General features: G+C 46.4%; 1 protein-coding gene across 1 annotated transcript in view; it reads left to right on the top strand.

The window, feature by feature from the left end:
• The window catches only part of LOC137560963 (E3 ubiquitin-protein ligase RNF220-like), a 64,313-nt gene that overhangs the window by 24,790 nt on the left and 25,269 nt on the right, over positions 1-14,254 (top strand). Inside the window, exons 4-5 of the mRNA XM_068272152.1 lie at positions 2,410-2,490; positions 12,034-12,076. Coding sequence (XP_068128253.1) covers positions 2,410-2,490; positions 12,034-12,076 — 124 coding nt within the window. The remainder of the gene's footprint in view (positions 1-2,409; positions 2,491-12,033; positions 12,077-14,254) is intronic.

Below are 14,254 nucleotides of genomic sequence, written 5' to 3'. Positions count from 1 at the left end.
AGTGGTATAGTGGTTAAGTGAGTTACCTACCACACACTGAGACCTGGGTTCAATTCCCAGTCAATGTGAGTTGGCTTTTGACATGCTACAAATCCTTAAGCAACCTAATTTTTCTCTTGGATTGATCATAAATGGCACATGCTAGGCTGGCTTCAGCATGTAGTGTTGGTGGTATAGTGGTTAAGTGAGTTACCTACCACACACTGAGACCTGGGTTCAATTCCCAGCCAATGTGAGTTGGCTTTTGACATGCTACAAATCCTTAAAGAGAACCCGAGGCGGGGTTCTCACAATGAAATCCCCATACAGAGGCTGGGTCTGCCTATAGAGCCCAGCCTCTGTTGCTACATAGATCGCCACTAAATCCTCCCTGTGCTCAGCCAGACCCCATAAATCACAGCCGCGCTATGCGGCTGTGTTTACCTTAATAACGTCAGTCTCGGTGCCCCCCCCCGCCTCCTGCATCACTCCGGTCCCCGCCCACGTCCCCTCCCTCCAATCAGCGAGGAGGGAAGGGACGCGGGCTGGACCGGAGCGATGCAGGAGGCGGGGGAGAGCGGAGACTGACGTTCCAAAGGTAAACACAGCCGCTGCTGACACGTTGCGTGTCGGCAGCACGGCTGTCATTTATGGGGTCTCGCTGAGCGCAGGGAGGATTTAGGGGGGATCTGATTAGCAACAGAGGCTGGGCTCTATAGGCAGACCCAGCCTCTGTATTGGGATTTCGTTGTGAGAACCCCGCCCCGGGTTCTCTTTAAGCAACCTAATTTTCCTCTTGGTTTGATCATAATGGTACATGCTAGGCTGGCTTCAGCATGTAGTGTTGGTGGTGATATAGTGGTTAAGTGAGTTACCTACCACACACTGTGACCTAGATTCAATTCCCAGCCACAGTATGCAAGCTGGCTTTTGAAATACTACAATTCCCTGGAAGATGAGACCCTCCTGCCTCTGGGAGGAGGGATTAGGAAGAAAATAGATAGGTGAGGAAATAAATTTGAATTCCGTAAAATTCAGTGGAATTAAAAACATTTTCGCGGAATTCCGTTTTACACCTATAGCAATTTCGTTCCGACCGCCGGAATTTGCCCAATTCCGGCCAGAATCGCGGAATTTAGAATTCCGCGGAATCCAGCGACCATCCCTACACAGGAGGGAGCAGAGAGGACCAGGTGATGGCTCTGTGCTGGAGAAGCCACTCCCACTCGTCTGACAACTCAGTCATTTGTGCACAGACCTCTTGGTCATGTGACTGACTTCTCCAGAGGGAAAAGTTGTGGAACAGCTCCATAAAATTTGTAAATATTTTGATTATAATGGCATAGTTCCCTGTTCACCCTTAAAGTGTACCTGAAGGGAAAAAGGTGCTCAAATGGGTGCTTATCTCATTAAAAGTAATCCTCTGGATAATCCCCATCCCCCTCACCTCAACAGATCCAGCACTGGGACCCACTGAGCTTGTCAAAGAGTTTGCTGCATTCCCGTCCATGAGTGAGCACGGCTGCACTACGCAAGTGCAGTAGTACGGAGCCTATGCAGTAGCATGGAGCCAATCGGGCTTGGCTTTTTCGGCCGAGCCTGAGCAACTCCATTCTCCTGCATAGGCACAAGGCATCATGCCCCTGTGTAGTGTGACCACTTTAGTGGTACTAAATACACATCACCCTAGGCACTGCATAAAGGTCTTGCCCGCTCTCAACCCGATCTGTTTCGGCTTCTTGCTGTCATTAGGGGTATTCCTGATGATGGCAGGAACCCGAAACAGGTTGGGCTGAGAGCTGGCAAGACCTTTATGCAGTGCCTATGATGATGTGTATCTAGTACCACTATATAAATACTAAATAATAATAATAAAGTGGGAAGCGTTGATAGCCAAGTGGGTCCTAAAGAGATTAGGACCCAGAGAAGTGAGTGCTGTTATATTTTATTATAGTTCTGGATTAAAGTTGGACTGAGATTTCATTACACTGAGAAAGTCTCTGTTTATCTGCTTGTGGTCCCCTGTTGTGAGTGTGTAGTGCAATACTGACAGAGGTCTCCTGACAAGCAGTGTGAACTCTATTTGAATAACAGTGCAGCTTTTGAATTGTGTTACCGTAGCATGCCGTATGATGTCATAGGGAAGGATGGAAGGTGCCACTGGTCAAATGAGGACAGGGATTTGAGGATGCATGGATGAGGAGGGAAGTGTGTGTGCGCCAGGATGGCGGTCAGGAGAGCGGAGAGGAGGCAGGCGTTAGGTGGACCAAACTGTTTGTCCAAACGCCGCCCCCTAGATTTGCCGCCTGAATCACGTGCTTTAGGTGGCTTCATGGTAGGTCTGCCACTTGGGAGCAGCAATATCTGTCTGTACTACCTTACCTTTCTCAATTACAATTACCTGTCATTCTGTTGTGCTTATTTTCCCAGTCTCCACTGCCAGGACGGGACTCACGCAGTGACTCCCCGCTAATGACCTCAGAGGACGGGCAAAAACTTGACCGCCAACAGGTAAGTTATACTGACCTACACAAAGAAGGTGCTATAGGACAACCAGGCATTCTAAAGAACATACAGGGATATGGAGATTGCCATATTTATTCCCTAAATGCCGGTAGCTTGGCTATCATGATTTGGCCTCAGCAATGTCGTGGTCACACCTGCAGCAAGCATGTGGTCAGCAGAGCCAGAGGGAGTCAGATCAGCTCCTCTGCACACTGTAATTAGTGGCTATGGTGGCACGACAGTGTAATTTGGGTAGTGACTTCAGCTAGTAGAATTAACTGTGGTAGAGACTCTGAAAAGAGGCAGTGGATAAAGAGCCGGATTTAAGCCAAGGCCACATAGGCCGTGGCTTAGGGCACAACAGGATCAAGAGGCGGGAGGGCAGCAGGCTATACTGGGGAAAGAGGGAAGGGTCACCTGGCTACCTATACTGGAGGGAGGGGGGTCATCAGGCTAACTTTACAGAAGGGGGAGGGTCACCTGGCTTCTTATACTAGAGGGAAGGCGGGAGCGGTCATCAAGCTAGCTAAACTGGAGGAGGGGGGAAGGGTTATCTGGCTACCTATACTAGAGGTGGGGGGGATGGTCATCTGGCTGTCAATAATAGTGGGAAGGGTCAATGGGCTACTTATACTGGTGCGAGGGGGAAGGGTTATCTGGCTACCTATACTAGAGGGGGGGAGGGTTATCTGGCTGTCGATAATAGCGGGAAGGGTCAATGGGCTACTTATACTGGAGGGAGGGGGACATCTGGATACTGAAATTGGAGGAGGGGAGGGGAGGGGACATCTGGTTACCTATACTGAAGGGGGTGGCTGCTGACAGTGGCCTTGGGTGGTAAAGAGTGCAAATCTGGCCCTGAGTGCATAGCAGTGGTGAACTATGGGTAGCAAAAAGGTTAATGTTAGGCTTAGGTAGGGGGAGGACACCAATTTTTCACCCTGTAAGAACAAGTCCTACATTTGTTTCATTTAAAGGACAAATGGAATGAGAAGAATAGGAAGGGTGCCATATTTTTTCCTGTTAAACAATACCAGTTGCATGGCTGTCCTGCTGGTCTATTTGGCTGCAGTAGTGTCTGAATCACACCAGAAACGAGCATGCAGCTAATCGTGTCAGATCTGACAATAATGTCAGAAACATAGAAACAAGCATGCAGCTAATCGTGTCAGATCTGACAATAATGTCAGAAACATCTGAAAAAGCATGATTGCTCAGAGGCTATGGCTAAAGTTATTATGGTGGGCATAGACGGGTCGACCGGCGGCTCGATTAGCCGCCGGATGGAGTGCCGCTCATCCCCGCCGGCGGTTCTTATCAGCTTCTCGATTCCCTGCCATTGTCCGCCGGCGGGAATCGAGCGGGTGCGGGTCGAGTGGCATGATCGGGCCAGCTGAATATTATCAGCTGGCCGGATCAGCTGGTCAATACACGGTACAGAAACGTACCGTGTATCTCCAGCATAAGAGGCAGAGAATCAGCAGGACAGCCAGGCAACTGGTATTGCCTAAAAGGAAATAAACATGGCAGCCTCCATATCTCTCTCACTTCAGTTTAGGGATGGTCGGAATGCCAAATTCCGATTCCGCGGTAATTCCGCATTCCGTCATGTACCGATTACCGATTCCGCTTTCCGCTACCAATTTCCGCATTCCAAGGCGGAATTTCCGCCGGAAATCGCGGAAATTCCGCCCAACTTTAACATCGATTTTCTCAAAAACTATAAGGTCTTTTTGAAAACTTTTTTTGCATCTTGCTCAGAAGGTTCTGTTTAATAAACCCTGAAAATTTGGTGTTTCTAGGACTTACGGGGGCTTTGCTATTAACTGCTAAAGTCGGCAGATTTTTACTGTAATGTAAAATGCAGAAAATAGGCAGATGCAGATTTTCTGCATTTTACATTACAGTAAAAATCTGCCTACTTTAGCGGTTAATAGAAAATCCCCCTTAAGTCCTAGAAACACCAAATTTTCAGCGTTTATTAAACCGAATCTTGTGAACACGATGCAAAAACAAGTTTTCAAAAAGACCTTATAGTTTTTGAGAAAATCGATGTTAAAGTCGGGTGGAATTTCCGCGATTTCCGGCGGAAATTTCCGCGATTTCCGGCGGAAATCCGCCTACGGCACTTGCATTACCGATTTCCGGATTTCGATGCGGAAATGCAATTTTCGATCGGAATTTCGGAAATTGCATTTCCGCGGAATCCGAATGAGCATCCCTACTTCAGTTGTCCTTTAACATACATTCTCGTTGATAACTTGCCTTTTTATGGTGTTGTTTATACTCCTCTTTACCTATATAGTACCTTGCTATCGCCATTCCTTATCACCTGGTCCCTCATTTCATAACTTTAAGAGGAACTGTAGAGAAAATAACATAATCAATAAAATTGCTTATAGTTTACAATATTAATTTTTTAGATTATGTAGTCAGTGTAGTCAGTGTTTGCTCATTGAAAAAAAAATGTCTCTCCCTGATTTACGTTCTCAAATGTATCACTGGTGATGACATGTTTAGTTCTGCCAGGTGATCTCTACGGAATGTTTGTTACTGAGAGTTCTGTGCGCAGAGGGAGATACTGCTTTCTTGGCAGTTGGAAAAATCCTTTATTTCCCACAATGCAACAAGGTTCACAGACAGGACCATGGTCATGACATCACACTGTGGGAGGGGTTTCACCAAAATGTCAGCCATACAGACTCCCCGATGATCTATTCAAGAAAAGATTTGTAGTGGGAAAGGGGGTATCCGCAACTGATTGGAATGAAGTTTAATCCTGGGTTACAGTTCTATAGAGTTTTATATAAATTATATAAAACAACAACAACAACAACAAATAACATGACACAGCTTATTAATAGTGCGGTCATTACCAGCACACAATAAAAGCAGAATTGAGAGACGTGTATTTGGGAATGTCTGGTCCTCCTACACTGTTTACTGTCAGCAGGAGAAAACACACATTTACCATCTTCTGGGAAACCACAAGCAGGGAGTAAAATTCCCCTTCCAAAGACAGTCACGCATTCTCGAGAAAAAAATGGCTGACGCTACTGAAAATAGATACACCCCGAAAGCTGCGTTCATTCGTACGGCGAATGTCACCCAGCAGGGGGCAGGGGCGTAACTAGAGGGGGCCCAGGGCTGCGAGGGGACCCCAACTTTATCCTTCTGATAAAGTACTATGACCATATTTTTCTTGGCTCAACCTGGGAAGGGGAAGGCGGGTACTAGTGTGGTGCAGAAAGCGTGCTATGCCGAAAAATGGGAGTGTCCATGACCGCGGTGGAAAAATGGGCTTGTCCATGACACGGTGTGGGCGGAGCCAACTGTAATGTAACTCTGAGGCAGTGGGCCAGAGTTTCCTCCCAAAACATAGATAGGCAAAGTGACCATTAGGCAATGCTCCCCAAACACATAAGAAAGCAGTGTTCCCACAATGATGTGGTGAAATGGGAGATTTTCATCATGGATGTCAGTCCCTGACATGACTATGTACTCTGTAAAGTGCTGCCTTAGATGCCAGTGCTATATAAATACATAATAATATCATAGGACATTACAATATGACTATGGTGGGATTAGATTGTTCGCAAAATCTGCAGAAGCTGCTGATGCTACAGTATTAGCATATCATTTAATAATCGTGAGCCCCTAAAATGCCAAATGCTGCAACAGTAACCCCAAAGTAGCAAATGCAGTCTCCGTGACCATCAAACAATAACTGCAGCAACTGTTACCTCTGACACATGAATTGCAATAACCGTTACCTTCAACAAATGAAATGCAACTACCGTTACCTCTGACACATAAAAAGCAGTAGAAAATGATTACTTAGACTCCGCAAACGGTAAATGAGGCAAATATTACCTCATGTGGCCACAGAGCCCCACGACTGGGACACCCGGTGGCCAAAAGTGAGACATAACCTGGTACACATTGCAGCCTGGGACAGAGGACCCTGACGTGTCCCAAGTAAAATGGGACGTCTGGTCAGGGTAGATAAAGGGGTCCATCCTTCAGATCAGCTGTCTTTGTGGCTACACGTGTTATGGGTGTGAAGATTATGATGTCCACACTTGTTTTATGACCCTCGCAAGATGGGTCCCCAGGCTGTGAGGCTCGCATGGTGTTGGCAAGGGTAAGGGTGTGAACATTGGGGGGCCCCTTCAAAGTTTTGCTGGGGGGCCCCATGATTCATGGATTATGCCCCTGGCAGAGCTTGATCTGTCAGGTGACAGTTCGGGTGAGTTCTGTACAGATGCATTGCTAGCCTGCAGGCTAGCAGGCTAGTGATGTGTTCTGTTCCTGTGAAGCGGGCAGGAGTGGAGACTGGGCGGCACACAATGGAGCAAGCAGGGACAGGGAAAGGAAAATGCCCTCACCTTGTGGATTGACCGCCGGCGCATGGGTGGGGGGGGGGGGTGCAAATGCTAGAATCTTGGCCTCCGCCAGCCACCTCTGCTGAGAACCATTGTACACAGAGACTTGTTACATGGATGATATCGGACACTGGCCTGTCTCATAGCGCTATTGCTTTTTCATGGAATCCTTACGGGCATCGACAGAGGGAGAGTTCAAGAGACAGTAGGATTAGGTTAAAGGGGAACTGAAGAGAGAGGTATATGGAGGCTGTCATGTTTATTTCCTTTTAGACAATACCAGTTGCCTGGCAGCCCTGCTAATCCTCTGCCTCTAATACTATTAGCCATAGCCCCTGAACAAGCATGCAGCAGATCAGGTGTTTCAGTGGTTCAGACTTATAAGTCTGATCTGACAAGACTAGCTGCATGCTTGTTTCTGGTTTTAATCAGATACTACTGCAGAGAAATAGACCAGCAGGGCTGCCAGGTAACTGGTATTGATTAAAAGGAAATAAACATGACAGCCTCCATATACCTCTCTCTTCAGTTCCCCTTTAAGCAATAGTAAAATATCTGTAAAAATGACTGATATTCTACAATCATATTGCCCATCCTATACAATAAAACCTAATTGTCCCTGTGTCATCCTCCTGTCTGTGTGTCCGTGTTTTTTTGGCTACTGTGCATGTGTAGCCGACAGGAGGAGGATGTGCACAGGGGGGCAGGCAGCTGTTGGTGCGGCGGGGGAGAGCAGCCGTACGCGCGGCTACTGCAGAAAGAGCCTCAGCCTAGCGCCCGTTTTTAGCTCCTAGTTGTTCAATAATAGAATATTGGTAGTTTACCGATACTCTACTAGTAGCTATCTCCGGCACCAAAATTATTGCGGCACTTTGTTACATGCACACACGTTAGACTGTTTGTTATTTATTTACTTCTATTATTCTTTCATAGTTGCAAAAATGATTAGGTCTTTTCTTTTCAATGTTCTGCACCATGTTCCTCAAAAATGACCCCAACACACATAATACATTTTTTGTGACAAAATTTGTGTTTGATGGGTTTCGCAGTCAAACTTTTTGTTTAAGGGGCTTTGGCTTTGGCCCAGTTCACCCTGATAAAGCAGATCCGGTGTGCGATTCACCGGATGTATGGCTTAGTCCACGCTGGCAAACGGATCCGTGAAAATGGATTTAATCACCCATTGATTGGATCCGCTTGCCACTCCGGCGGTGGAACACTTGAAGGTATGTGTTCCTGCCCGCGGCCTGCTGCCACTGATAAATGCTGGAGGGGAGCACTGAGGGACTCTCCCGCCGATGTGTGCCCATGCTCTCTCCTCATGCTGTGACCCCTCAAAAACCGCCCTGAGCAGGCCCTAGAGGGGCCCCAGGCCCCACCATGGATGCAGGGGCTGCAGCCCCTATTGTTACGCCACTGCTGCCTCTAATACTATAAGTCACTGGCCCAGAATGGGCAGCAGATCAGATGCTGTTACCCTGGTGTGACTCCACTAGCTGCATGCTTGTTGCAGGTGTGTGACTCATAACTAAACATAACTAAAGCCTACATGATAGCTAGCAGGGCCGGATTTCTGGGAAGGCCACAAAGGCCATGGCCTAGGGTGATAAAAATCAGCAGGGCACAGGACTTAGAGAGATAAGAGGTCACATGTCAAAATAAATCATCTCTCCTGCTTTGCTCTGGTATGCCTGAATTCCAAAGATCCCTGCATCTCTCTCACTTGTGCACAGTGTGTGTGATGACAATCAGCATCTGCTGTCACCTGATGATCCTGTCCTCCGTATGATGAGAGGGGACAAACAATCTGCTGTGAGAAAAAAAAATATATGGGCTCAAGTAGCAGAACTTTTGAGTTCGGAATAGTTTCTTCATGCACCATTCACAGACAGGAATTAGCAGCTCTCCCCTCTCCCTGACTGATGTTTATTACTGGTCAGAGCAGTTAAAGACCTCAGACCTGTTTAATTTATGGTCTGTTTTTTTCCCCTAGGCCCAGGGAATGATACACACATTCTTTGTGCTACATTTAACTCTTTCCTGACATTTTTTAGAATCAGCAAAGCATTATACTATGTTAGCCATCAGTGAAAGCAGGATGTTTTGAAACAGAATGACAACTGTGTGACATTTATTTATATTTAAAAAACAACCCATGCATCTCCTGCTGACTGTATATATAGCTGTGTGCCCTAACATCTTATATACAGGAACAAAGTCTGAATACGGATTATTAGCCAAAGGCTCACTGTTTTTCTTTTCCATAAATAGTATCATTCTGTTACAAAACTTCAAAACTTCCTGCTGAGTGATTTTAAGATCTGTCTTCACTTGCCCTAAGTGCTAAATTGTCACTGTGTAAAGTACACCTGAGCTTATGCTAGGTACACACGGTGCAATTTTCTGTCAGATTTAGGGCTGGTGCACACGGGCGTTTTTGTGGCATTTAACGCGGCGCTTCAGATGCGGCGTTTTTTGGGATCTACTACCGTCCCATTCAAGTGAATGGGAGCGTTTAGAGCTGGCTTTTGCAGGCTTCCATGAAAGCCTGGAGGTAGATCCCGGCGTTCCATCTCGTCTCGAAAGCAACATGTTGTTTTCAGAGGCGGTAAACGGCAGGAAACAATAGCAGAGACCAGAATTGCTAGCCTTGAACGCTTCCTAAAAGCCTTCAAAAGCTAGCGTCTAAACACTGGCATTTAAACGCCGGCTTTTGAACGTGGCGCTGAGCAAATGCTCGGCAGAAGCCCGCGTGAACCAGCCCTTACTGTCAGATCAACTATTTCTAACATGTCCAATCTGCTTTGCAATGGATTTTTAGAATGATTTTTTCATAAATGTGAATGGAAAATTGATTGAAAAATTGATTGGAAATCAGATCAGCCATGATGGAAATAATTGATCTGACAGTAAATCTGTCAGAAAATTGCATCATGTGTACCTAGCATTACACTACATCTATGGCAATGTGTGTAGTTTGGGATCCTTCTACTTGCCTTGCCTATTCTCTGGTTTGGATGGGCTTCTCTCCATTGCATTGCACTGCCCCCTGTTTGTGGCTCTGACTGCAGCAAGTGGCACAGAGGACAAAGAAGCAGCGCTGTCCACTCAGGCTCCTTGTAATTTTGCATTGTTATGGGTATGAGTACTTGACAAGTGCTGCTCATACATGAGCATCATTTCTGAAGTATGCAAGCCTAGAACGCTATCAGCTGCTATACATCCAGGCAGCAGTGCAACATTACATGGAGTGGACAGAGTATGCACTGCTTCTTTGTTGAACAGGGGGAGTCCATTCAAACCAGTGATCACTAGTCAAAGTTGGACAGAATTGGGGGGGGGGGGGGCGGTTGGTGACAGCTGGCCTAGGGCGCTGGAAAGTACTGATAGCTAGGCAACTGGCACTGTTTATAAGGGAGTGAAGATGGCAGCCTCCATATGCCTGACTTCAGGTCCCCTTTAAATGCCATTGTGCAGACTTAGAAGTGAAAACTTTCCCCTATGTTTTTTTTTCTTTTGTTTTTTTTTTAAGTGTCACATGTTGTTTAGTCAAGTGTCATTTCTCCTTTTGGATTAGCTTATTTGCATATGTTTCCCAGAGAAGGTTATCTGCGGTCTGTGTAGCAGTGTGTGGTCAAGTTCTGTCACTGCTGTGACCTTCATGACCACAAGCCCCGCCTCCAGTCATGGGGTCCACTGTCCAGCCAGCCATCAACTACACTCCAGATAAGGGGTAGCCACGCCTCAAGTTATAGGTGATGAGGTCAGATGTGAGCCACTATCCACACCTCCATACTGACTGACCACTAATTTATTATTATTATTATACAAGTGGACAGCGGCACAAAATAAAGAGCGGGTGATTACAATGACAGATGTAACATGATGAATAAAATGTGTAACAGAGTGCAGGCTAAAGACTGACTAACAGATTCCAAGACACAAACGGGTGAGAGAGCCCTGCCTTTGCGAGTGTACAATCAAAATGGGGGGAAGCAAGAGGCGGGGGAGTATGCTGCATACATGAAGGCGGTGCGTGTTTAGGTTATCTTTACATCTTGACGAGAGGTCGAAGGGGAATGGCCTAAGTTAGAGCATGTGTTTGACTGAAAAAGTGAGTTTTGAGGCAGCGTTTAAAGATTTCAAAAGTTGGAGAGTCCACATCATGATCTGTGATGTGGACTGTCTTGCTGACTGGAACACTAGACCCAACTGTAAGAGGGGAGGGGTTTCTAGCTGTGTGAGGGAGCTGCAGGCAGTCTGAAACAGGCCAGCGTCAACCGTGCTCAGACTAAAAGAGAAACCGCGACCAAGAATTGAACTTCATCCCAATCAGTAGCTGATACCCCCTTTTACATGAGAAATCTATTCCTTTTCACATCATCAGGCGGCTCTGTATGGCTGATATTGTGGTCAAACCCCTCCCACATCGAACTGTGAGGACCATGGTACTCCTGGCAGTTTCCTGTCTGTGAACCTCATTGCATTGTGGGAAATACACTGTAGCTGTTTACAGCTGTTTCCAACTGCCAAAAAAGCAAGAAGCAGCTACTTCCAGTGACATCAGACTTCCTCTTTAAAGCGGAATGTAACCCAGCATTTCATCTTTGCTCTAAAACATTATTTACAGCATATTATATGCAAACAGCATTTTTACTAGACCAGCATTGGAAGGGTTACATACAGAGCTTGAAAGGTCAATGTAGTGAAATGTGGAAGCATCCGAATTTGTAGATTATGTTATCTTGTGTTTACTTAAATGTATCAAGTGAGGAATGTGACGCATTCTCTGACTGTGAAGAAGCTGCTCAACACAGACAGAGAGTCAAAGCATGTCTGCCTGAATTAATGAATAAAACCAGTTATGAATAATATGCAAAGGCAGCTCTCAAAGCAAAAAACTGTACTTTTGGGAACCTGTCATTTCTAAATGAATAATAATACTTATGCTCAAATGCAAGTATGATAACCGTATGGCATATAAAAAGTAGGAAAACATGTTTTTGTTGAATATTATGTCAGGGTTTTAAATTTGTATCATTTTACATGTACTTTTCTTACAACTGCATTTCTGTTAAACTCAGAGATGTTCATCATTTCCTCCCTTCCTAGAGAATAAATGAGTAGATTCAGCTTTTCATGATTACAACTTTTTTTTTTTCAGGTCTTCCAGCAAATTCGGTGGAACAGAGAAGAGCGAATGGGAGGTAAGAAGTCTGGGTATAAGCTGAAGAAAAAAATAATACACGGCACACGTTACAATTATTCATTTTTTATTTTTTTTTTCAATTCGACAAAACCGGTCAAATTTTTCGGTTATCTGAACATTTTCAGGAAGTTGTTTGAGGTACCACACAGGTCATGTGATCTCTTTGGGCAGTGGCAATACTACACATTCTGTGACCTACAGTGGCGTAGCAATAGGGGATGATGAGGGGCCCTTGGGCCAGAGGGGCCCCCGTAGAGCCCTCCCTTAACTACAGTATTAGCTCTTTATTGGTCCTGTGCTGGTAATGATCACTTCTGTAGATGCTTTGAATGATAATAATCATTAACAAGCTATTCCCCATCCCCTTCTTGCACCTCAGACACTGTGTTGTCCTTGGCAAGTTTTGGTGCGCCATATCAATTGCTTGGGGGGACTCCATGTAAAACTCACACCGGGGCCCACCGCTCCTTAGCTACGCCACTGGTGAACTACCAAGCATAAGAAGTCCTTAGCTGGTGCTAAAGGCAGGCTGGAAGAGGATTATTAGGCTGCAAGTCGCACAAAGGACAAAGAAGCAGTGCATTTTCTGTCCTCTCGGGCTTCTTCTTATTACGCACTCCTGGACTGATGTGCACAGCAGCCGAGGCTGGGAGTGTTATGGGTATGTGTAATTGACAAGTGCTGCTCATATATGAGCATCATTTCTGAATTATGCAAGCCCAGAACACTATTGCCTGCTGTGCATCCAGGCTGGAGTGCAAAATAACATGGAGTGGACAGAGCATGCACTGCTTCTTTGAACGGGGGGGGGGGGGGCAAAGCAGCAAAACAGACAGGAGCCCATGTAACCCAGTGATCACTAGTCAGAGTTGGACAGAATGGGGGGGGCGGTTATTGACAGCCGGCCTAGGGCGCTGGAAAGTACAAATCCGGCCCTGGTAACAGTCTTCCGAGGCTGAAGGCTCTGCTCCGCCCACCAAGCGGGAGATGCGCGCGCAGCCTGCGCGCGATCTCCTGCAAACTGCTGCCCCAGGACTTTACGCCAATTGGTGTTAGCTGGTCCTGGGGCTGCCGCCGCCACGCCCATCGGCGTGACGCGGTCGGCAAGTGGTTAAAACTATAAAGTCCATTATTTTCCCCATCAAAACGCATTTAGAATAAAAAAAAATCTTAGCAAAATGTACTACTAACAGTAAGCCTAATTGGTGGCGAAAAAAATGAGGTGTAGATCATTTTCTTGTGATAAGTAGTAATAAAGTTATTAGGGAATAAATGGGAGGAGCGCTGACAGGTGAAAATTGTTCTGGTCCGTTAGGGTAAAAACCCTTTGGGGTGAACTGGTTAAAACACCTGTTTAACATCCTTAGTGAAAACTGACAGACATACAGAGTATGCAGAACCGAGGCAGCTGATCTCGGCACACCACTTTGCCGATTATTTTGGTGCAATTGCTGCAGGCTGATTTGGGTGCCTGGAGTTTAACCCGTTAGCTAAAAAAAGGGTAATTTGGCCTCCAGCAATAGCCTATGCCCGGGTTACGTGTCCCCCCCAAGTTGCTACAATTCGGAGGGGGAATAGTAATCAGTGCGGGCCCGGACTTTGCGCAGGAGCAGGGTGAGCCATTTTTCACCTTCACCCTGCACTGAAATTGCCTGCGCTGCCACTGAACGGACTCTGCTCTGCAGCACAGCCTGATGAAGCAGGGAAACATGCCAAACGGTTGTCAGGCCATTTTGCGCATTTTGTGATCTATGTGTACTGGTCATATCTATCCAATCAGTGTGATTATTTCAGTAAAATGTGATTGGTTCATCTTGGGCTCACTTGATGAAAATTGTATTGAAATCTGCAACTCTGTGGCCATCATGAGACTAAAAAAACTAACTACAGAGATAAGAAAAGCAACATCAAAATATTAATCTTAACCACTTTACCCCCAGCGGTACGAATTTCTCCGCCCCTTTTTTCCCTCCTAAAAAACCAGGGACGGAGAAATCCGTACCTTCCGCGCTACCGCCGCTGTCCGCGCTCCCGCCGCTCGTGCGCGCGCACCCGCCGCTCGTGCGCGCGCACCCGCCGCTCGTGCACGTCGCCGCCCGCTCGCCCGGAGATCAATGAACGGGAAAATCCATTCCCGTTCGTTGATCTAGCCCCCGCAATGATCTGCTGCTTCTTT

This window comes from Hyperolius riggenbachi, chromosome 3 (genome assembly GCF_040937935.1).
Source record: "Hyperolius riggenbachi isolate aHypRig1 chromosome 3, aHypRig1.pri, whole genome shotgun sequence".
Taxonomy (NCBI): domain Eukaryota; kingdom Metazoa; phylum Chordata; class Amphibia; order Anura; family Hyperoliidae; genus Hyperolius; species Hyperolius riggenbachi.
The sequence above is the reverse complement of the archived record's forward strand: the minus strand, read 5'-3'. Positions and strand labels throughout refer to the sequence as shown.